Below are 25462 nucleotides of genomic sequence, written 5' to 3'. Positions count from 1 at the left end.
CAACACACAGAGACTTGATAAATATATATGTATGTGTAGATATATAAATATATGATTATAGGCACACGTCAGACTATGCTGTCCTGGTTGTTGTTGATGGTGTTTATGAATCTGAAGCAAGTGTCTTCAAGAATGGGAATGATGAGGGATAGAAGCAGAAAAATGTTCATCTTTAGCCCAGAATGCTGACCTCTAACCCGCATAGTTCTGATAAGGATCAAATACATGCTTGTTGCTATATTCTTAAAAGGTATAATGAATGCTTGTAAATCTCACCTATAATTAAGCACCCAAGAAATCTTACGAAAGTAGTTTTACAAGTAGAAATTCGAAGAAAACATTTATGATCTAATACTCCCTCCGTGTCCCCTCCCCCATGATCCCTAAGCATATAAGCACTAGCCTCATACAGCAAAAGTACAACTCTTTCTGTCCACAGGTCCTATCCCCATGCTACTTGAATGAACTTACTAAGTTGCACCATGAAATGTCTCAAGGATCCTTGGAGACTCTCTCAAATGATCCTGCAACAGGAAGACACATGAGCATGTCCCTCTGGCTTACACACTGAGTCTGAAACAACTAATTATTGGTATTAACAAAATGGATACCATTAAGCCACTCTACAGCCAAAAGAGATATGAGGAAATTAAGTAAGTCAGCACCTACATTAAGAAAATTGGCTACAACCCTGACACAGTAGCATTTGTGCCAATTTCTGGTTGGAATGAGAACAACATGCCTTGGTTCAAGGGATGGAAAATAATTCTTAAAGATGGTAATGACAGAGAAGCAATGCTGCTTGAAGCTCTAAATTGTATCCTACACCCAACTCATCCAACTGACAAACCCTTGCATCTGACCCTCCTCCAGGATATCTACGAAATTGGTGGTATTGGTTCTGTGTCTTTGGGCTGAGGGAAGACTCTCAAACCCAGCATGATGGCCACCTTTGTTCCAGTCAACATTACAACTGACTCTTGAGTGAAGCTCTTCCTAGGGACAATGTGGGCTTCAATGTAAAGAATTTGTCTGCCAGAGATGTTGATAGAGGTAACATGGCTGGTAACAGCAAAATGACCCACCAACAGAAGCTACTGGCTTCATGGCTCAAGTGATTAACCTAAGCCCTCCAGGCCAAATCAATGCTGGTTTGTGCCTGTGCTTGCAAGTTTGCTGAGATGAGAGAAAAGACTGATCATCATTTTGAAAAGTAGCCAGAAGTTACTCTTGAAATGGGTATCCTGTCATTGTTGATATGGTTCCTGGCAGGTTCACATGTGTTGAGGGCTCCTCTGACTATCCTCTTAGGGGTCATGTTGCTGTTCATGACATAACAGACAGTTGTTGTGGGTGTCATCAAAGCATGGACAAGAAGACTGCTGGAGCAGGCAAGGTCACCAAATCTTCTCAGAAAGGTCAGAAATCTAAATGGATATTATCCCTAATACCTGCCACCCCAATCTTAATCAGTGGTGGAAGAACAGTCTCAGTACTATTTGTCTCAATTCATTTAAGTTTAATAGTAAAAGACTAGTTAACAATAACAATGCAGAGAAAACCTTAAGAAGGAAAGGAGAATAATCTGAACCATTTGGCATGTGGGTGGGGGCAGTGTGTATATATGGCAGTTTTAAATTATTAGTTTTTAAATTCATTATTTTTTTAATGTTTTCATTATTTATTTTGAGAGGAAGAGAGAGAGAGTTTATACTGACAGTGCAGAGCCCAACACGATGCTCCATCTCATAAACCATGAGATCATGGCCTGAGCCAAAATCAAGAGTTGGACATTTAACCAACTGAACCACTCCAGGCGCCCATTAAATTCAGTACTAAAAGAAAAAAAATTTTTAATATTTATTTTTGAGAGAGACAGGGAAGGCGGGGGGCGGGAGGGGGAGGAGCAGACAGTGGGAGACAGAGGATCCAAAGCAGGCTCTGTGTTGACAGCAGACAGCCTGATGTGGGACTCAAAGGCATGAGACATGAAATCATGACCTGAGCCTAAGTCACACAACTTCACCCACTGAGCCACCCAGGCACCTCGAAATTCAGTACTTTTTGATGGAAACAACTTGACCAAAAATCTGCAGAAATTTTGAAACCCATTAAAACAATGTTTAATGAAGAAAAAAAAATTTAAAGAAACTTTCATATGATGCAGCAACCCCACTTCTGAATATATAGCCTAATGAAATAAAATTATCTCAGGGAGATATATGTATTCTCATGTTCACTGCAGCATTCATTATTCACAATAGCCAAGATATGGAAACAACATAAATGTCAATGGATGGATGAATGAATAAAAGAAAATGTAACATACACATACAATGGATTATTATTTAGCCTTTAAAAAGAAGAGAATCTTGTCATTTGTGTAAGATGGATAAAACTAGAGAACATTACGCTTAGTGAAATAAGCCATTCAGAGAAAGACAAATATTACATGGTATCACTAAAAAAATGTGGAACCTAAAAAAAATAAGTAAAAAATAAAAACTTTTTTTTTTTTTAAGGCTAACTCATAGAAACAGTAGAATGATGATTGTCAGGGGTTGGGGAGTAAGGGAAATGGGGAAAAGCCGGTAAAAGGATACAAACTTTCAGTTACAAATAAAGTCTAAGGATCTAATAGTGACTACCTGGTAACACCATATTGTATATAACAGATTTGCTGAGAGAATAGAGCTGAAGTATTTTCACCAAATAAATAAAATAAAAAAGGGTAAATACGTGAAATGATAGATGTGTAGATCAGCAACATGCAGAAGGATGAAACTAGACCACTTTCTTACACCATTCACAAAAATAAACTCAAAATGGATAAAGGACCTGAATGTGAGACAGAAAACCATCAAAACCCTAGAGGAGAAAGCAGGACAAAACTTCTCTGACCTGAGCTGCAGCAATTTCTTACTTGACACATCCACAAAGGCAAGGGAATTAAAAGCAAAAATGAACTATTGGACCTCATAAAGAGAAAAAGCTTCTGCACTGCCAAGGAAACAATCAACAAAACTAAAAGGCAACTAACAGAATGGGAAAAGATATTTGCAAATGACATATTGGACAAAGGGCTAGTATCCAAAATCTATAAAGAGCTCACCAAACTCCATACCCGAAAAACAAATAATCCAGTGAAGAAATGGGCAGAAAACATAAACAAACACTTCTCTAAAGAAGACATCCAGATGGCCAACAGGCACATGAAAAGATGCTCAACATCACTCCTCATCAGGGAAATATAAATCAAAACCACACTCAGGTATCACCTCACGCCAGTCAGAGTGGCCAAAATGAACAAATCAGACTATAGATGCTGGCGAGGATGTGGATAAACGGGAACCCTCTTGCACTGTTGGTGGGAATCCAAACTGGTGCAGCTGCTCTGGAAACCAGTGTGGAGGTTCCTCAAAAAATTAAAAATAGATCTACCCTGTGACCCAGCAATAGCACTGCTAGGAATTTACCCAAGGGATATTGCAGTGCTGATACATAGGGGCACATGTACCCCAATGTTTATAGCAGCACTTTCAACAATAGTCAAATTATGGAAAGAGAATGTCCATCAACTGATGAATGGATAAAGAAATTGTGGTTTATATACACAATGGAGTACTACGTGGCAATGAGAAAGAATGAAATATGGCCCTTTGTAGCAACGTGGATGGAACTGGAGAGTGTTATGCTAAGTGAAATAAGTCATACAGAGAAAGACAGATACCATATGTTTTCACTCTTATGTAGATCCTGAGAAACTTAACAGAAGACCATGGGGGAGGGGAAGGAAAAAAAAAAAAAAGAGGTTAGAGAGGGAGGGAGCCAAAACATAAGAGACTATTAAAAACGGTGAACAAAGTGAGCGTTAATGGGGGCTGGGAGGGAGGGGAGGGTGGGTGATGGGTACTGAGGAGGGCACCTGTTGAAATGAGCCCTGGGTGTTGTATGGAAACCAACTTGACAATAAATTTCATATTTAAAGAAAAAAAATCATTGCTTGATTTGGGATCCCTATCACTATGGGATCAGATAATAGGCCAGCGTTCATGGCTGATGTGGTGCGGCTGGTGGCAAAGGGGTTAAAGATCACCTCAAAGTTACACACGGCATACCAACCCCAGAGCTCCAGGAAGGTAGAATGAATGAACCGAACCCTGAAGCTACAATTAGGTAAACTATGCCAGGAAACCCACCTACACTGGGACCAGGTGTTGCCAAATGCCTTGTTAAGTAAGAATCAGGTATAGCACCACTAAGCAGATGGGGTTCTCCCCTTATGAAATCTTTATGGGTGCCCTTTCCCAATTATCAAGGGCACAAGGGGGGGACCTAAATGAGATAGGCAATCTAACCCTAAGGCCAAGAGATACAGACCCTTGGCTCTACCCTAACCATCTTACACCACTGGGTTAGGGAGTGATTACCTGTGAGTCTGACCACAGAGGCTCACCCCTTTGAACCAGGAGATGCTGTATAGGTGAAGAAGTAGAATGTCCAACCCCTAAAATCCCTCTGAAGGGGCCCGTTCACTGTCATTCCGTCCACCCCTACTGAAGTAAAGATAACCGAGGTGGGTCTCTGGATTCACCACAGCAAAATGAAGCCAGCATCTTGAAACTGGGAGCTGATTCATCAATGCCGTGCAAGCTGACCATATGGATGAAGCAATGTGCAACTCCAAAGGCTCTGGGAGACTGCAGCCCTGCAGTGACTGGGGACAGTCACTCCGGATGCTGACTAATCTACACACAGCAGAAGCTTGAGAAATCAATGGTCTGGTGGAACAGATAGACTGTCCCTATTTTCTATATCTGTTCCCTTACTGTGAAGAGCTGTCACCCCTTGTGTCTTGCCATCACTGTGATTCTTGCTCTACTTTTTGCCACAGGATTGGCAGAGGCCGCCCTGGCCAGATGGCAGTATGGTGAGAGATTTCTGCTAGCACTCACCTTCCTTTTGTGGATAGGATGCTTCATTGGTATCGGTTGCTTCTAATCTGGACCCTTTCTGTAGACCTAGATTCCTCATCATGTGACCCATGTATTCACATAACCAAGTCAGGCCAGGGAGTCACTTGGACCTTACTATACCATACTCACTTCTTATGCCAAGGAAAAGTCCTGGGGACCTGCAGACATAATAAGACCACATATTCTATCTGCCAATGGGAGAGTCAATATACTTGCTTTGACCCACAATACTCCCCCAGTGAAGATTGTTTAGAAGTCCGATCCTACCAAGAGTAGGGGGCCTTGGTCAGCTAGACACAAATTATTAACCCAAAACGACAGGTGTCAATGCTGTTTGACATATGTGTGGTTATAGGTATTGGCCCAGAGGCATGTCATATGAAAAAAGTGGGCAATTGTCATAGAGGGCCCAAGGACTCTTGATATACCATGCAGAGGCTTAGATTAGGAGCAGGAATACTGACTCAATGACAAACACGTGTGTGAGGAAAATGGTTTTGGTGCCTATACACCTGAGTTTTTATGCCCTAGCAGGAGCTGTGTTTCATGGACTACTTGGGAAAAAAGAAGGCACGACAGCATTCTTTCGGAAGGGAGTGACTACACCAAATTGTCAGTTGGGGACCTGTAATCCGGTTAATTTTACTACTCTTAACCTGGGAGACCCCTGATGGAACGGTAGCTGGCAGATGGGGATATATATCCATGGACGGGGCACAGACACAGGAACAGTGTCGTATTTTAAGAGAGTTATTGTCACACATAAGGCCACAACTCACCAGGTCTTTCATTCCTTTTATGAAGAAATGGAGAAGGGTCCTCCTCCTGTCTGTCACGATGAAAAATCTATTTCTAGCCCTAGCAGAGACTATAGCCCAAACTCTAAAGATCTCTTCTTGTTATGTATGCGAGGGAACCAACATGAGGGATCAATGGCCATAGGAGGCTAGAGAATTAGATCCCTGAGAACCTTATAATGGAACAGAATGCCCCAACCCTACTACTGGGGTTTGGCTCCTCAAAACCTCAATTACTGGAAAAAAAAAAAAACTGCCTTGCCCAGGGGGAAAGGAAGTTCATCTCTGTTGGAAGCTTAACATGCCTACCTAGGCCAAAGATTTTATAACTCAGGAAACCCAATGGTGGGGAACCCCAGATCACCTTGAGCCAGATCCCCACCACTTGTCTAATTTCTCTCATCTCCAAGAGGCCTGGGATATTGTCGACACAGTCATCAAATGGTGGGCCCCAGGTGGACTATACTGGATATGTGGAAGGACAGACTACACAACACTTCCCTCAGGCTGGTCAGGATCATGTGTGCTGGGAAGTATTTGTTCATCTTTCTTCCTAATCCCACTTGCCAGAGGGTAACATTTGGGAATCCAAGTGTATGGGGACAGGGAGACTCAAAGGAAACAACATGCCCTACCAATTGGCAACTGGAAAGATAATGAATGGCCTCCCAAGTGTTTAATCCAATATTATGGCCCTGTCACCTGGGCAGAAGATGGATCCTGGGACTAATGCACTCCCATCTGCATGCTAAACCGCATAATCAGACTGCAAGCAGTTGTACAAATTATAACCAATGAAACTGCCAGAGTTCTTAACTTATTAGTCATGCAGCAAACTAAAATGAGCAATGTTATCTATTAAAATTGCTTGACGTTAGATTATTTGCTTGCTTCAGAGGGAGGAGTTTGTGGAAATTTTAACCTGAGCAACTGCTGCCTACAGATAGATGATGAAGGAAAAGTCATAGAGGCAATAAATCAAATGAGAAAGGTTGCTCATGTCCCAGTCCAGACCTGGAAAGGTTGGGACCCCAGGGAGTTACTTGGAGGATGGTTTTCAACTCTTAGGGGATTCAAAATCCTCATAGGTATTATTCTCTTAATTTGGTGACCTTGCTTAATCCTACCTTCCCTAGCTCCCCTGGTTATGCAGTCTGTCTCCAGCCTCACTGACATAATGGTCAAAAAGAAAACAGCCATGCATGTGATGATGTTATGGAAGTATAAACCCCTAACCAAGATGATGCTCTTTGACCCAAAGTAAGGGGTCCGAGCATCAATAGGGGTAATGTGGTAGAGTCCCTCCCTAAGGAATATCGTGAAAACCTAAAGCCAAGGGAAGGCGACCTGGCTACGTGCAGGTGTGCAACATTCCTCACAACTCTGCAACAAAGACCATCCATTCAGACTTTGAATGTTACTATATATGGGAGACAAAGGAGCAAAACTTGTACAAAAGGAAAACCCCCACTGCGCTAGGGGCTCAGTGTTTTGGGTACAAACCCAGTGAGCCCATGCCAGCACAATGAGTGAAGTTGCTTCCTGGACAGAAAAGGTTCAGTGTCCTGTCTCTCTGTGCAAGAATCCTGCTACAAATTCATCATCAAAAACTTTCCTATAAAGAAAACCCCAGAAGTACACCTGGGTGGCTCAGTCAGTGAAGAGTACGACTTTGGCTCAGGTAATGATCTCGCAGTTTGTGAGTTAGAGCCCCAAGCTGGGCTCTGTGCTGACAGCTCAGAACCTGAAGCCTGTTTCAAATTCTGTGTCACCCTCTCTCTCTCTGCCCCTCCCCTACTCATTCTCTTTCCTCTCAAAAATAAACATTAAAAAAAGAAGAAGAAAAAAAAAAAGAAAACTCCAGACCTAGTGGTTTCACTGATAAAAACTATCAAAGATTTAAGGAAAAATAATACCAAGCCTGAAGCCTGTTTCAAATTCTGTGTCTCCTTCTCTCTCTGCCCCTCCTCTACTCACTCTCTTTCTCTGAAAAATAAACATTAAAAAAAGAAGAAAGAAAGGAAAAAAAAAAACTCCTGACCTAGTGGTTTCACTGATAAAAGCTATCAAACATTTAAGGAAGAAATAATACCAAGCCTACATGAATTATTTCAGAAAACAGAAGCTGTGGGAAGACATCATGACCATGTGGGGTTTATAAACTCTGCTGTGCAAAGGCAGTTTCCCTTTCAAAACTCAATCACTGTAAATCACATTAAAGTAAAAAGAAAAACCATGTATTTATCTAAAAAGATGTAGAAATCATTGACAAAATTCAATACCTATTCATGATTTAAAAACCTCAACAAACTAGAAATAGAAAGGACCTCTTAATAAAGGAAAACGGGGTGGGAGGGATCACCTAACATTACACTTAATGATGAAACATACAGTGCTTTTCCTCTCAGACCAGTAAATAAAGGAAAAATGTCTCACCCATTTTGTCTATATGACAATGTTCTAGAGGTCCTAGCCAGTGCTATAAGACAATAAGGCTAAAGAAATAAGCGGCATAATGATTGCAAAGGAAGTATTTCCATTTGCAGATGTCATGATTGTTTATATAGAAAATCCTAAGGAATCTACTAAGCAACTAATAGTACTAATAACTGAATTTAGCAAGATATCATTATTCATGGTTAATATACAAAAAGTATCTACTTTAAATTCTAGTGGGAAACAATTACAGTCAAATTTTTAAAAGTTCTGTTTAAGAATATCATTATAAAAACCAAAATACTTAAAACATACATTTAATAAAAACAACATACAAGACTTCTTGAAAACTTTAAAATATAACAGAGAAGGCAAAAAAAGAACTAAATAAGTGAAGAACTATACAGTCTATGGGCCAGATAATTCAATGTTATTGAAATATCAATTCTCCCCAAATGGAAGAGTAAGTTATACAAGCTTATGTAAAGAAACTAGCAAGCTGATGCTAAAATTCCTACAGATCTTCAAAGAACCTACAATAGCCAAAACAGTTTTAGGAGGGGAAAAGTTTTTTAACTTTTTTTTAACTCTTACAGAACATGATTTAAAGACTTATTATGAATCTACAGTAATCAAGACAGTGAGTTGCTGGCATAAGGATAACCTAATGAATGAGAAGAACAGAGTTCAGAAATGGACCCATGCTTATATAACCAGTTGATTTTTGACAACACAACAAAACAATTCAAGGGAAATAAAAACATTTTCATCAAATGGTATTGAAATAATTCAGTTTCCACATGGGGGGAAAAAGAATATAAATGTAGCCTCACACCACTTACAAAAATTAATTCAAGATGGATCACATCTAAACATAAAATTATAAACAATAAAGAAGATAAAATAAGAGGGCATCTCTACACATAGAGTTCTTCTCCAACATGGCAAACAATAACCATACATTGAAAAACCTGATATTTTTAGACTTCATCAAAATTGAAACTTTCTCATCAAAAGAAAATAAATAGGCAACCATACACTGGCAGAAAATATTCTCAATAGATTTATCTGACAAAGGACTTTATATCAAAAACATAATTTTTCAACTTAAGTAACCCGATTTTTAAAAAATGAGCAAAAACTCTGAAAATCCTCTTCATAAAAGATGAACTCAGAGTTTTTAATAAACATATATATGACATATATGATGGACAGATACACAGATAGGCAGATGTATGTATCCGATAGATTGTGAGTGTGTGTTTCCTAGCTCTGTACACAATGAGAGAGGCTACACGTAATATTACATAAGTGGCAATGAGCATACCTAACTTCTAAGTACCATCATCCAATAAAGGGAACCAGAATCCTTGGGAGAAACTGCTGATTCCAGGGCCAAAGCAGGACAACTACAAGATAAACCTAAATCATTTTGTTACATCAGTAGGGAAGTACTCACCGAAGGGGCTCCCATTACCCAAATCTGAGACATTTGGACATCAAAAAAATTAATGATAGCAATGCATTGTAATCTATTATATAAGAAAATATGCAAGACCATCCTATTAACATAAACCAGTAAAAAAAATAGAGAAGAAAACTCTCCTTACTGCAGAATGTTAACCAATAAATAAGAAAGTTATGATGCAATTATTAATTACCAATGGATGCTAAAACTAGTGTTTGGCTTTAAAAAATGGATATTTACATAGTCTCAAAGCATCTCTCTACAAATTACCTACAAAGGGAAAAACAGTAATTTTACAAAAGATCTGACACCTATCACGTTAACCAAGTGATCCAAATTAAAATCACCAATGTTGAGACAAACATCATGTCGTTGATGTATTACACTGGGAAGAATCTGACATCACTTGTGCAATAGTCCTGCTAAAAATGCATAACCCAAAACTAATCATCAGACAACCTAAATTCACAGACATTCTATAAAATCATTGGTCTGTACTGTTTGAAAATGTCAAGGTCAATAAAAACAAAGAAAAGCTGAAGAACTATTCTATATTAAAAGACAATAATGAGACAGTACAACTAGAGATGCCTGGGTGGCTCAGTCAGTTGAGCAACTGTTAATGATCTCATGTTAGGTGAGATCAAGCCCCATGTCTGGCTCACTGCTGTCAGCACAGAGCCCACTTAGGATCCTCTGCCCCAACCCCTTCTCTGCCCCTCCCCTGCTTGCACTCTCTCTCAAAAATAAATAAAATATTTAAAAAAAAGAGACAGAGAGAAAAGACACATTACAACTAAATATACTGCACGATCCTGGATGGATTCTAGAAGAGGAAAAAAATACCTTCTATAAAGTACAAAATTGGACAAATTATCACCATCTGAATTGGAACTGCCATTTACATAGTATGGTATTATTATTAAATTCTCACTTTGATAAATGTACTGTGGTAATGTAAGAGAATGTCTTTGTTCTTAGTTACCTACTGAAGTATGTAGGGAAAAAATGTTGTTTGCACCATATTTTCAAATGAGTTAAAGAAATACATACTGACAGACTGACAGAATAATAAAAATAAATGGGACAAAAAGTAAATATATCAAAAGTGGGGGTTGGGTTAAATAGGTAATGGGGATTAAGGAGGGCACTTGTGATGAGAATGGCACTTGTGATGAGAACAACGTGTTGTATGGAAGTGCTGAATCACTAAATTCTTCACCTGAAATTAATACTACACTGTATGTTAACCAGCAGGAATTTAAATAAAAACTTGAGAAAAAAAGAAAAGTAAACAATTGGTCACTCTAGCTAAAGAGCTTACAGTTGTTATTTACCATATTTTTTTTTCTTTATATGGGCTCCATGCCCAACATGGAACCCAACATGGGGCATAAACTCAAGACCCTAAGATCAAGACCTATGCTGAGACTGGACTCTTAACTGACTGAGCCACCTAAGCACCCCACCACTGTATTTTCTTATAAGTTTACAGGAGTGAGTTACTTTTACTATTTTTTTTAAGTTTTCTGTAAGTTTGAACCTGTATCAAAATAAAAAGTTCTCAATAATGCTTTGTTAATATTTTAAAACAAAGCAAAACTAAATCAAATTGTTATTCTCCTAATAATCAATGTACAAGGTCCACTGTTAGTCAACAGATAAATATTTACTTGCATATTCACATTAGCAAAATGCACAAATAAGCAATGAATAAACAACTACTAAACAAAAGACATGCTAAAACTAATGTTTGGTTAAAAAAAGAATATTTACCAAGTCCGATATATTTAACTATATTTAGTAAATACACTAAAATTATAAAAATTTCAAAAATAAATATTCTTTTAATGGGTCATATAGTACTATCTCTTTAAACATGTTTCTAAGCATGTACAAAAGAGTATAAAGCTTGTTTTGAGAATGTGCTTGAAAACTATTATAAATCGTTAAGCCTGAAATTTAGTAAGCTAACACATATTAATAAAATTTTTCAAGAAAGCATAGACATATTTCAACACAAAGTTCCGACAACTGCTTTAATTAACAGAAATTATATTGTTCCCAAAGATACCATAACACTGCAGGGAAAACAAACACTAAGGAAAGAGTGGGTAATTAAGCTGCCTCACTGATTAATGTCTACAGTTCTGGACAAAGGAAAATGCTTTGTTCAATTGGCATGGAAAATTAGACCACTGTTGAGTGGTGGTTTAATTATCTTTATAGTATTAATCCCTGTCTTTAGTATTAGACTATAAAACAGATAAGCATGTGGCTTCAACTGATTACTTTCAGAATCTAAAGAATATTTAAGCAGAAATATCTTACAATCTTTATTTCCAGAAAAACAGTAGGATGAAAACATTCAGAATATTACTGAAAAGGTAATAAAATATTAAACTGTCAGCTACCCTTCACATGGTGGTGGTGATTATCAGTAGGACATGTCAGTACTCAACAGAATCAAAGCCAAGAGACTTGATCCAATTAATGCCTAGACCTGTCATCTGAAGAAATTGCAACCCAAAGATGTTAAATGATTATTTCAAGGTCACACATATAAGTACTTATAAAACAGACCATATCCTTGGTTTCCTGACTCCTAGAGTCTAATATCACTCTTTCCTTTATACCACACTGCATACTATGAGGTCATTTTTCTATCTGATAGCCCACATTCTGAGAACCTTAGTTGCTTCCTATGTGACTGAGTTACTGCTCATTCTGGTGTGAAAAAGAATTGAAATTAGAGAAACTCTAGTTTAAAAAAAGAAAAAAAAAAAAAAAGAAACCCTCCCCACTCCAACAAACAAACAGAGAAACACTACTAAGAAGTAGTTGCCGATTTACTTCCAGTATTTCAAATCCATTTTGAGAGCATTTATATATAGAGGATCATAATCTTAACTATGTTAACCTCAAAGTTTGTCCAAGTAAAACAAAGTAATGTCTGGTAACAATAGGTAATGTCTGGGCCACTACTAATGATAATGAATCAAAAAGTATGATCTATTTTCTTATTTATGATTGAGGAGTACAGCTGTGTTCCAGACATTCAAATCAGAGGCAGCTGAAAATCCAGCATTCATTATACTGGCTCATATGTAAAAATTAATGGTATTTCCTTACCATGAAACATTACTTACATGTCCCCAAACATGGGCAAACCATTATCTCAGGAAGACCATTTAGGCATTTAATTTAGTAATATAAGAATATCTACTTTTTACTCTACAAGGTCCAAAACACATAAAACAATGCCCACCACACAGTATGCACTCAGTAATTATTTGTAAAATGAATTATAGAAAGAGATCTCTTTTCAACCTGCCCCAAATTAGAAATATCCTACATTATAATGTTTCGTTTAGTGTCACAAATAATTTCTTATCACTATGAGGGAAGAGTCTAAGCCTTAAAAAACAGGATTCATCTCCAAACATTTTCCGTTTCAAAACCCATGCCAGGCTAACAGAGACATTTTTAAAGGAAAATTCTCACCTGTACTTGTCATTAAGTATCTACAAATTTTCCTCACAAAGATTTCCAAATGCAATACCAGTAGTCTTTGAAAATCTGTCCTAAGGTCTTTCTTATGCAAATATACTAAACAGGTTAACAAAAATTTGGCTTTGCCTTGTCATAAACCTCATTTAATTAAAATAATATAGTATTAACCTTACACATTTCATCAATGATTTATTTTCTAAAGATACAGTGAAACATAAAAGCCTAAGTGTTTTCCTGCTTCTTAGTAGTGTTTCTCTAAAATACAGAAACAGAAGCTGAAATAATTTCTAAACTTGATGCCTTGATTTTTTAATGTGTATTGGTCTTCCAGAGAATTACCATTTTCTGGCAGATAAACCCCTTCCTACCTGCAAGAACAAAGGATATCTTCACACAAGGACAGTAGACAACAGCTTTTAAAATGTTTTGGACTTTTTTCATTTAAATTTTATCTTTTCAGATAAGTGATAGAGTCACAAGGCAATCTAGATTTATTTTGATAAACAAAAGTATATCCAATCTGTTAAGTCTCTAAACTAAGCCATAATAGACCAAGCTCAAATACTTAACATACATAGTTTGTAGATCAGGGTTTTAAAATGGGTCCTGGCATTAACAATGGCAATAACAGATAAAAGCCCTGGGGCATCTGGGTGGCTCAGTCAATGCTGCATAGGACTTTGGCTCAGGTCACCATCTCAGGGTTTGTGGGTTCGAACCCCGCCTCAGGCTCTGTGCTGAGAGCTGAGCCTGGAGCCTGCTTCAGATTCTGTGCCTCTCTCTCTGACCTTCCCTTGCTCATGCTGTCTCTGTCTCTGTCTCAAAAATAAACATTAAAGGGGCGCCTGGGTGGCGCAGTCGGTTAAGCGTCCGACTTCAGCCAGGTCACGATCTCGCGGTCCGTGAGTTCGAGCCCCGCGTCGGGCTCTGGGCTGATGGCTCAGAGCCTGGAGCCTGTTTCCGATTCTGTGTCTCCCTCTCTCTCTGCCCCTCCCCCGTTCATGCTCTATCTCTCTCTGTCCCAAAAATAAATAAACGTTGAAAAAAAAAATTAAAAAAAAAAATAATAAACATTAAAAAAAAAAAAGAAAATTAAAAGCCCTTACTTTTATGCTCTCTGAAACTGTTTTCTTATCTATAAATAAGGTGGGTAGATGAGATCATCCCTAAGGATGATTCTGTAAGAATTTTACTCATTGGACCAGGCTTTTAAATTCAATTAATAATTGTAAGACTAGAAACTGGCAGTGCCTGACTTTTCACAACTAAACTATAATAAAAACATGTTATTTTAAAATGTTTGTATTCATTATAAACATTTTTTACTAGACCATTGAAAGAATCTGAATTTTTAAGACCTTATATTTAGATGTTACAGTATGAGATGGTCTTTTTTTTTTTTTTTCAACGTTTATTTATTTTTGGGACAGAGAGAGACAGAGCATGAACGGGGGAGGGGCAGAGAGAGAGGGAGACACAGAGTCGGAAACAGGCTCCAGGCTCTGAGCCATCAGCCCAGAGCCCGACGCGGGGCTCGAACTCACAGACGGCGAGATCGTGACCTGGCTGAAGTCGGACGCTTAACCGACTGCGCCACCCAGGCGCCCCTGAGATGGTCTTTTAATTTTTCTTTAATAGCAACATACCTGTAGGTTGAGTAAAGGAATAAATTACACCTCTCCATTTTCAAAAGTTACATTACAAAGACTAGGCTACAAAACTTTTATAGATACTTTCTGTTAATGAATTATTAAAAGTTAACCATCATAATAATTTACCTTAGATTAAAGTGCACAAATATGTATTTTCTAAAACAAAGAATAGGTTTTTTTCATTTTCCTGGTTTTATTAAATACAGAGAAAAGAGGCACAGGAAAAGATAGAGGGAGAGAGGGAGAGACAGACAGACGGAGGGAAGGAAGGAGAGGTAAAAAGGCAGACTTTTACTACAGCTTGAAAATTCTCAGTTAATAAACCAAAGGAAAAAATATTGGAAAAGATACTAGAAACAAGTATGAGAAGTCATTTCTGTGTTATGCACAGAAAAAAAAAAGTGCATATCTTATAATTTTCTCACTGAGTTAAAGTATTTGTTTTACATTTTCATCTTTCATTTAAGAAGCTTTAAAATATTCACCAAGCAACTGTGTTTAATTTATAAATTAGAAAAAAACTTAAGCCATAATTCTGAAAGTTATGTTAATAATTTTAAGATACTATGTTTGAAATAATTTTTAAAACAACTATTTAATCTTCTTATATTGAAACCCTTAGAGGACTGAAACGGAATCTGCTCAAACTGAAAGATCTTAAAGAGCCAGAGTTCAAGTGACTTGCCTAGGTCTCGTGTTTCTGTGTTCTTTCCACAACAGCATGAATGGAATTTACAAATCAGCAAAACAAAATAAATTAGCAAATTTAAGAATTTTATCACCAAATCTAGTAGGAAATTATTCATTAGTGATTAAAATGTAGCCATGGGAGTTCACTGAGTCTGCAAAAATAAAGGCTGCCAAGTTAAAGACTTGTCTTATTGCATAAGCCATTAAAAAAGTAAAATTTAATATGAAAGAATATAAACCTTCCCTCTAATCACTGTAGTAGTCCTTTATAACTCCTCCTTCCTCTTCTCAAAATATCGAAACATTAAGAATCATTTTCTATTAGAATAATGTAATACTATGGGGAAAAAAATGAAAACTAGGTTTATATAAAAGTTACCCATAAGAAATATCTTAGTAAACATAAACTGACCATTTCCTTGAATCACAGTGAATAAGATGCACTATTAGTGAGCCTAATAACCAACTCAAGCTTTGTAGATGATAAATCTAAAACTATGAATATACATTAATACATACTTTGACCAAAAAACAGCTTAATAAAAACTATGTAATACGCACAAATGCTAAATACCTTTCAGGTATCATATCAAGCTAAGAAAACTCCCTCAGAAAATTATACTTGCTTTAAAAGAATGAAGTTCCCATTTCACATGGTAGCATTTTATAATAAAAACTGATCCAATGTTTCAGGATTCAAAGTTTTTATTTATTTTGTTACAATCCTTTTTGTTAAAAAGAGTTAAAATAGAAAATCTTTTTCTTGTTGGCATCTTAAAAAGTATGAAAAAAACTGATAAAAGTCAAGAAACATAAAAAATGAACCATCCAATTCTTTCACCAATGACTTTTTTAATAAAAGCTTTGTAAAGGAAGAAGGGCTGAACAAAATGTACATTCTATATAGGTCAGTGAGAGTGCAGACTTGCAACCCAATTAACTCAGGGTCTGTTTCAGTTTTGAAAAGACCATAAGCTTTAAAAAGAAAAAAAAAATACAGGCCGCTTGAATTTTTATAAGCAAAAATAAAATACTGAAAAGAGACATCTTCATGAACCAAAAACAAGATGAAGAAGAGTATTGCTCAAAATATTGCATAAGGCTATTGTAGGATTTATTTTGCTATCCCTCGAAAAACTACAGAAGCTTCCTACTTTTCACTAATACTTGCAACATATTCTCAGGGTTTCTATCTTGAGGCATATCCTGAGCAGACTTGGAAGGATTTTCCAAAATTGTTAAAATAACTTTTAATAGACACATCAGTTTGTACCCTCAAGTTCATTTTGCCATTTAGATTTGCTTCAACCAGCACTTGATCACCCAAGTTTGTAGCCTTTCTATAGTGCTCTTCAGAGTCTTCAAAGCAGGAAGATAAACACTAACATCATGGGCCTGCACACTGGGCTCCAGGAAATCTTCCAACACCATTCTGGGAAGCAACCTCACAGGCGATCAATCGACTGTGTACCACAACAAGAGTCCAACCTGTGGGCAATGGCAGCTCCACAGCCACGGTGAGGTGGGGGAGCCACTTATTGGTCAACTGGGGCTTCAGGGCAGAGGCATTCCCTGTGCTTCTCACCGCTCTGAACAAATGCTCAGATAGCAGCTCTAAATAAATCTCATTAAACTCCTCTGAAACATCTTTCATGTGAAACCAGTGGAAGAAGTCTCCCGCCTCACCGCACACCACACTCTAGCATCACAGATGACCCTGCAGTCATCAGGCCTGAAGCACACTTGTGAGGGCACATGTGGAGCACACAGACTCTCTCCAGCTTTGTGCTGCAGATGTGAATAAAGAGCTCCATAAAGTCTTTGCCAGAAATGCTGGCACAAAACTTCATGATGCCATGAGGATGGCATCCAGAGCTTGGTCAGCAGGGGACGACCCCACATGTAGCAGGTCCCAACAGAGCCAATACTCGGGTTCCACTCACCTGCAGGCCCCCTGAGAAGGGCAACAAGGCATGGCAGACATGGGGTCCCTAAAACCAAGGCCTCTGTTCCCATCTTCATCTTCCCTCTACCTCCTCCCTTAAAAAGAGCTTTACTGTTTCCACTCTGCTAATTAAAAGGACAGGCATTCCACCACAGAAACTTCTAAATATTCTTTCTAAACTGTACAAAGAAAATTGAAATCATCTTTCACAGAGCCACATTTCACTCTGTTGGTATATGCATTAATACTGTCTTCATCAACCAGGACATATATGTACATACAGTTACATGTGCTTTCTAAAACTGTAGCATGCTTAGGCATACATTTGCAACTGATTTTTATAAACTATAAGATGGACATCTTTCCTCACTGGCAAATATAAATCTACATCATTTTCAGGCTGCTTAGTATTCCATTGTAGTGATGTATAATCAAAGTGACAATTTCCAATTTTTTGCTATGATGAATATGACAATGAACATTTTTCTATAAAACTTTTTGCACATTTATCCAATTATTTCCCTACAGTACATTCAAAGACGAATTACCAGTCAAAAGTTGTGCATTTAAGATCCTAACATGTACATATTACCAAACTGGCCTGCAGAAAAGCTTTATCAACACACCCTTCCACCAGGGACACTGGGTAGTAGCAATCTGTTTAATCTGTAGCAATTTGATAGGCAAAGTAAAATAAATGCTCTCAACCTGCATTGTGGGTGAATTCCATTTTAATGATCATTGCAACTTTTTATTAGGTTTATTTTCCTTGATTTTAAGACCTCTAGTAAAAACATTAACTCTCTGTCCACTTTATACACTGTGAATATCTTTCCCAGTTTATCCTTTGTCTTTTCACATTGTTTATGGTGCTCTTTGCTCTTAGGAAATTGAGTCTTTTTTAATGTCAAACCTATTAACCTTTTCTTTGCTACTTCTAGAATCATGCTTTCAAAGTCATGTTTCTGGTACTTTAATGTTGTTTTATCTTCTTAATTACCTAACTCATTTGGAATCTACTTTGGAGTATTAAATAGCTAGTTGACCAAATACCATTTCACTGAACAATCCATTGTTTTCTCCACTCGTCTGAAATGCCACTTTTATTAATGACAAAAATCCTCATTTGAGACTATTTCTAGACCTTCTATATTTTGTCCCACTGATGTATTTTGTAACTATAACATAGTTATTTTAATGAAATATTCAATAGGACAAATAATCTTTAACAAGTTATCTTTACCATCCTGTCATAGGTATTGATCCAGATGAACTTTAAAATATTGTGTAAGATTCTAAAAATAACCCTACTAAAATTTTGATGGGATTATCATGACCCTGACATACTATATTCCTGCTTCTTTTATTTACCTCTACTAACCAGACTGTAAGCCCCAGAAGAAACGGGTTTTTTATATTTCCCTACACTGCTACACACCCAGCATTTAGAACATCCACCTGGATATCACTGACATTCAACACATATTTGTTAAATGAACAAATATATCAATTACATTGACTATCTAGATAATCTCGGGACATTTAAACTATCTACAATACTGAATCTTCCCACACATTCAAATCATTTATAACTGTCAATAAACTGTTCAGCTCTGTTCACAGAGAAGCCCATATAATTTATCTTGAAGCCAGGCAACTTACTGAGCACTGAGTCTCTCTCAATTGAAATCATTTTCCAAATGATCTTTTCCTTAATGTTTTCTCTACAGAAAATCTTATTACCTTCAAATCCTATCATAACTTGGACGTTTGCTCTTCAATATTTATGTCTCACTTATTTTAATTGCCTGACTGCTTTTGTTATATAACTTCCAAAACAATGCTAAATAACTCCATTACTGGGGTGGCTGGGTGGCTCAGTCAGTTAAGCGTCCAACTTCGGCTCTGGTCATAATCTCACAGCTCGTGAGTTTGAGCCAAACGTTGGGCTCTGTGCTGACAGATGAGCCTGGAGCCTGCTTCAGATTCTGTGTCTCCCTCTCTCTCTGCCCTCCCCCACCCCTCCACTCATGCTCTCTCTCTCTCTGAAAAATAAAAAACATTAAAAAAATTTTTTAAATAACTCCAGTATTAGCAAGTATCTTTGTCTTACTTCTAAGTAAAGAGACTTTTTAGGTTTTATCCTCATTGCCCCCCAAAATTTTAATATCATAAATACACCACACTTATGTACTTTATGCATATAAATTAAGATCTTTTTTTGTCCCCTCATGGGCTAATTTTCAATTACAGTTCCTGTTGAGAATACATGCTCTATATCCAAAATCTATAAAGAACTCACCAAACTCCACACCCGAAAAACAAATAATCCAGTGAAGAAATGGGCAGAAATCATGAATAGACACTTTTCTAAAGAAGACATCCAGATGGCTAACAGACACATGAAAAGATTCCCAACATCACTCCTCATCAGGGAAATACAAATCAAAACCACACCCAGATACCGCCTCACGCCGGTCAGAGTGGCCAAAATGAATAAATCAGGAGACTATAGATGCTGGCGAGGATGTGGAGAAACGGAACCCTCTTGCACTGTTGGTGGGAATGCAAACTGGTGCAGCCGTTCTGGAAAACAGTGTGGAGGTTCCTCAAAAATTAAAAACAGATCTATCCTATGACCCAGCAATAACACTGCTAGGAATTTACCCAAGGGATACAGGAGTGCTGATGCACAGGAGCACTTGTACCCCAATGTTTATAGCAGCACTTTCAACAATAGCCAAATTATGGAAAGAGCCTAAATGTCCATCAACTGATGAATGGATAAAGAGGATGTGGTTTATATACACAATGGAATATTACTTGGCAATGAGAAAGAATGAAATATGGCCTTTTGTAGCAACGTGGATGGAACTGGAGAGTATTATGCTAAGTGAAGTAAGTCAGGCAGAGAAAGACAAATACCATATGTTTTCACTCATATGTGGATCCTGAGAAACTTAACAGAAGACCATGGGGGAGGGGAAGGAGGGAAAAAAAAGGTTACAGAGAGGGAAGGAGGCAAACATAAGAGACTCTTAAATACTGAGAACAAACTGAGGGTTGATGGGGGGTGGGGAAGAGGGGAAAGTGAGTGATGGGCATTGAGGAGGGCACCTGTTGGGATGAGCACTGGGTGTTGTATGGAAACCGATTTGACAATAAATTATATTTAATATAAAAAAATAAAATCTTAAAGAGAAAAAAAGAGAATATACGCTCTAGTACTGTACCATTAGGTAGGCTGTTTGCTATTGAATACAACATAGTAACATAGTAACACAGTAACAATTATGTTACAGAAAACAGCTTTCAATCCTGAAAAGTTCAGGATCACTGTCCTGTGAACAAAGTCCAGTTCACTGAAAGTCTGTTTTTAAAATTAGAAATGGACAGTGAAATCTATCATTTTCACAGCATCTTTTGACATAACTTTATTTTTACCTATTAATATAATGAATTGAAATAAATTTCTTAATGAAGTAGTTCATATTCTAGGAATAAACTTTAGTTGGTTCCATTTTATCAATCCTTTAAACATTCCTGGATTTGATTTGCTACTACTTTAAGAGTTTTATATGTTAAATCTTATTTTCAGTTAGTCAGAAATTATCTTTTCTTGTACATATTTGCTCATTTATTGTAATATCAAGAAGCATTCAGTAGTTTACAAATATTACTGAGCATTTACTATATCTGGAGTGCTATGCTGGCCTTACAGAAAGAATGTGAAGTTTTCCTATCTGCTACCTTACAGTTGTTTAATTATAGAAATATTCTATTCCTTATATGTTTCCTGTTGCTTGCTTGTAAAACAATCTACATCTAATGCATCATTAGCTAAGATTATTTGAGAATTTTCTTCATGGTTATGGAACCATATTTTATAAATCTTAAAATAGTATGTTTCAGAAAGTTAGACATTTCATTCTGATTTTCAAATTTAATATCACACTACTTTCTTGAATAGCTGTGGTTTTATCACTTTTTTCATTGTCTTCAGTATCTGTAAATATCTCTTTTTTCATGGTTAGATTTGTAAATGCTCACTGTTTTAATGATATTTTATAATAACAGAACTTGATATAAGTTATAAATTCTACCTTTTTTCAGGAGAGGTGTTCATTACCTATAGCTTCAACCTGCAGCTTCAACATTTGCTTAAGTCCTCTTCCATGCATTTTATTTTGCTTTGCTTTTCCCACCTGTCTAGATTGAATACTTAGTTCATTTGTTTTAGTCTTCCTTTAGTAGTAACTTTTAAGGCCACCATTTTTCCTACTTATAGCTTTAGTCACACCATAGATTTTGGCAAGCAGTGGTTGCATTGCTCATTTGTAAATGATCCATAGTTGCAGTTTTTATATCTTCTTTGATCCAAGATTAACTTTAGAAAACTTTAAAAACTTCCAGTTAACAGTTTATTGTCGAACTTTTTTTTTTTTTTTTAAATTCCAGCTTTTACTTGCTTCATTCTTATTCCAGAGTTTGTTTACTTGTTTTGGTCAGAGAATGTAGTCCACAAATGTCCTAACTGGGGAATTTATTGAGAGTTCTCTTCTTAAATCTCTTCATTTACTTATTCACTGAGCTTCTCCAGTGTCTATTTTAGATCAGGAGTCAGCAAACTACAGCAACCAAGAAATTTGGTCTGCCCACCCGTTTTTGTAAATAAAGCTTTATTGGAACACAGCTACGTGAATTCATTTCCATGTTGTTTATGACTGCCTTCTCACTGCAACAGGAGAGATGAGTAGTTGCAATAAAAACCTTAAGGCCAAAAAAAGCCTAATATTTACTATCTCACTTTTCAGAAAAAGTCTATCAACCCCTGTTAGGTGATGGCAGGTCAGGTCAGCATCCCCTGCCTCAACAGGATTATAATCTGAAAGACTTGCAGCTGAAACTGTCTGAATTTCCAGGTATATGTTAAGGTTCCCTTCTGTTTCCAGCACTGGCATTTTCCTCACAGTGATTAGAACATATAAGAAAATAAGAGAGAAAGTAAAAATCATTGGCATATACGATGGTATTTTTATCCTGTAAATCCTAATGATACAAAACTGAATGAATCCTCCAAATATTACTTACGCTTACAAAAAGAATTTCAAAAATCGTTTTAACATCCCTTCTAGAAATTAAGGTCTGTTAAGTCAGAGTTCTTGCACAGAACTGAGAGAGTTGGTACTTAGCTTTGTTTCTTTTAAAACTTGACAAGTTAGATGTTTTTCTGAATAGACTTTTTAATAGTTTTTGGCTTATAGGAAATTTAAGTAGAAAGTACAGAGAATTCCCATATACCTGTAAATATTAGTTAAGGGAAACCTCATTTAGGATGGAGTCAGGAAGCCCTGAAGGAGTTTTCCATCACAGCTTACTTCACATTCCTGGGCAGGAAGAATCCAATTTACTATCCCAGCAGATGGAAGATTTTCTCCTTGCCCAGCAACAGCTCAGCCACAACTCAGACAATGGGAAACCATCACTGTTACGTGGAAGCTAGGCATGAGTGACAGGATGATGGACCTTAGACATCTTGATGGAAAGACCCAACAGAGGACTGCCCAGAGACAACCCCATTTCACCCCTCTAGCAGGCTGTTTATGGTTACAAGATCCTGGCAGAGGAAGAGCTGCGTTTGTTGTGCTTGCCCTTATTTGACCTATGTCTCTAGAATAAAAATACTGCTGCGGTTTCACAGGAAAGGGCATGCTTAGTTAGCTATTTATTGTATAATCCAAGCCTGTCATTCAAATGTTGCAACCCTAGCACCCACACAAAAGAAAAAAATGGAGTTCTAGGGCCTTTGCCTCTCTTGACTGGCCCTCTTCTCCCTTGGAGTGTACTTTAATAAAACTTTTCTCACTTTACTTTCATTTATCTGTCCTGTAATTCTTTACTGTGGCAGCAAAAAGAACTGAGGCTTCTGCTAGTAAAATAAGTTTTATTTTTTAGGTTAACATCATTAATATTTACTTTATTAGAACTAAAAACCTATAGGATGCTTCAGTGGCTTTTTCATTTTTAGTTTGGAAAGTTGTAATAGTTGTGCCTAAACTTAAAAAGCTCATTCTGGGGAAGCCTGGTGGCTCAGTCAGTTAAGCATCCGACTTTGGTTCAGGTCATGATCTTACGGTTTCTGAGTTCGAGCTCCAAGTCAGGCTCTGTGCTGACAGCTCAGAGCCTAGAGCCTGCTTTGAATTCTGTGTCTCTCTCTGTCCTTCTTCCATTCATGCTGTCTCTCTCTCTCAAAAATAAACATTAAAAAAAAAAAAATGGGGGTCGCCCGGGTGGCTCAGTCGGTTAAGCATCCAGCTTCAGCTCAGGTTACGATCTCGTAGTTCATGAGTTCAAGCCTCAAGTACCCATGATTTTCCTCTCTCAACTGCCAAGTATATAGTCAGTCTCTCTTCATGGTCCCAGGGCAGCTCTTCCTGATCATAAGTCCTGTCCCAGTGCTTTAATAAAATCACCTTTCTTGCACCAAAGACATCTTCAAGGATTCTTTCTTGGCAGTGGGTTCCGAACCCCACCCCTCCACTCTAAAAAACCTCATGAGGGCCATTTTTCCTCTGAAGAGTTCACACACCCTATAAGAAAATTATCTTGTACAAAATGTAGACTGTGAACACTTCCCAAAGCCTACCAGTAAAAATGAGTTTGGACTATGGTAAACACAAAAGAAAGCGTATCTCCAAAACACAACAGTAACTTCAAAAATAATTGGGAGAAGGGGGTTAGATATCAAATGCTTTCTCTCAATACTCTTTTCTAGGTCATATTTATGCCTCTTCTCATTGTCAATATGATTCACTACTATGATCTTTGCTCTGCTCTGCTACTAAATCGTGAAGCTGTGATACAAAGTCCTGGTCCATGTATTAATCATGGTTTTTGTTTTTCTGTATTTTATAATGCTTTGACATCTTGGGGCCTTGCAGACTAGGAAAGGAACTGCCTCTCAGAGGGTTAGCTAATTCCTAGAGAGCAGACAACTTGGCAGAAGCAGGCCTTTGATACGCAAACCAACCAATCCAGAGTCCACACCTACCTTTTCTCAGGCTCCTGCAGTCCAGAACAACATTCCCCCGCCCTAAACACACCAAGGCCAGACACTAGACACCTGAGGATAACTGTAGTTTGCCAAAATCAAACTATCCAATCCTAAACTTGCTCAGCTTGCCTACCCTGCCTTGCCTGTTCCTTCTGAAGAAAAACACAATAAAGGCTCTAGCCATTCTCACACTTTCTGCCTACTGACCAACCCTAGTACTTTCCCCAACCCTGGCTTCTCCCACCCTGCCTGGCAAGGTATGCCCCCTCCTCTTAGGGACTGTGAATAACAAACTGTCTTTTCAAGAGCTACCTTTTCTCCTGCTGTTGGCCTCACTATAACCAAATAATAATAAAACCTACATTTAAAACAGTCCTCCCGGGGCGCCTGGGTGGCTCAGTCGGTTGGGCGGCCGACTTCGGCTCAGGTCATGATCTCGCGGTCCGTGTGTTCGAGCCCCGCGTCGGGCTCTGTGCTGACAGCTCAGAGCCTGGAGCCTGTTTCAGATTCTGTGTCTCCCTCTCTCTCAGACCCTCTCCCATTCATGCTCTGTCTCTCCCTGTCTCAAAAATAAATAAACGTTAAAGAAAAAAAAAAATTAAAAAAAAAAGATTTCTATAAAACAGTCCTCCCTTTTCAATCTTTTCTGGGCCACTATGAATAAATGCCAATCTTCGCTCTTCACCAAAAAGAGTCTCAGGCTAGCAGGAGGGAAGAAAGAAAGCAAAAAATATTTAGAAATTCCTTAACTCCAAGTGTTTTAAGGGAATCTGGCCACAGTTATGTTTTTATATTATTTATCCAAGGCAAATTAGTGACAGGAGAATCCAGGATTACTGACCTCTGACTTTTGCAGACTACATGAAGAGATGCTTTATTCATTCTCAGAGATGTGTACCATATCACCCATGGTTCCAAACTGACTCTTTGG

The 25462-nt window shown here is 37.7% G+C and overlaps 2 protein-coding genes across 3 annotated transcripts in view; both read right to left on the bottom strand.

Annotated features, from left to right (window-relative positions):
- The window catches only part of EXOC2 (exocyst complex component 2), a 277442-nt gene that overhangs the window by 233096 nt on the left and 18884 nt on the right, over positions 1 to 25462 (bottom strand). Inside the window, exons 1-2 of one of the 2 annotated variants that reach the window (XM_043590967.1) lie at positions 14030 to 14064; positions 9052 to 9066 (exon numbers count right to left, since the gene is read on the bottom strand). The exons of the other annotated variant lie outside the window; for it this stretch is intronic. The gene's annotated coding sequence lies outside the window, so the exon portion shown is untranslated. Of the gene's footprint in view, positions 1 to 9051; positions 9067 to 14029; positions 14065 to 25462 lie in introns of those variants that run through there. 2 annotated transcript variants of the gene reach the window in all.
- Positions 4508 to 19432, bottom strand: HUS1B (HUS1 checkpoint clamp component B). Its single transcript, XM_043593139.1, is given in 9 exon segments — positions 4508 to 4748; positions 16531 to 16592; positions 16594 to 16656; positions 16658 to 16759; positions 16761 to 16864; positions 16867 to 16993; positions 16995 to 17201; positions 17204 to 17286; positions 17289 to 19432. Coding segments are annotated over 9 exon segments (1083 nt in total). The 5' UTR covers positions 17383 to 19432.

Source organism: Prionailurus bengalensis, chromosome B2 (genome assembly GCF_016509475.1).
Source record: "Prionailurus bengalensis isolate Pbe53 chromosome B2, Fcat_Pben_1.1_paternal_pri, whole genome shotgun sequence".
Lineage (NCBI taxonomy): Eukaryota > Metazoa > Chordata > Mammalia > Carnivora > Felidae > Prionailurus > Prionailurus bengalensis.
The sequence above is the reverse complement of the archived record's forward strand: the minus strand, read 5'-3'. Positions and strand labels throughout refer to the sequence as shown.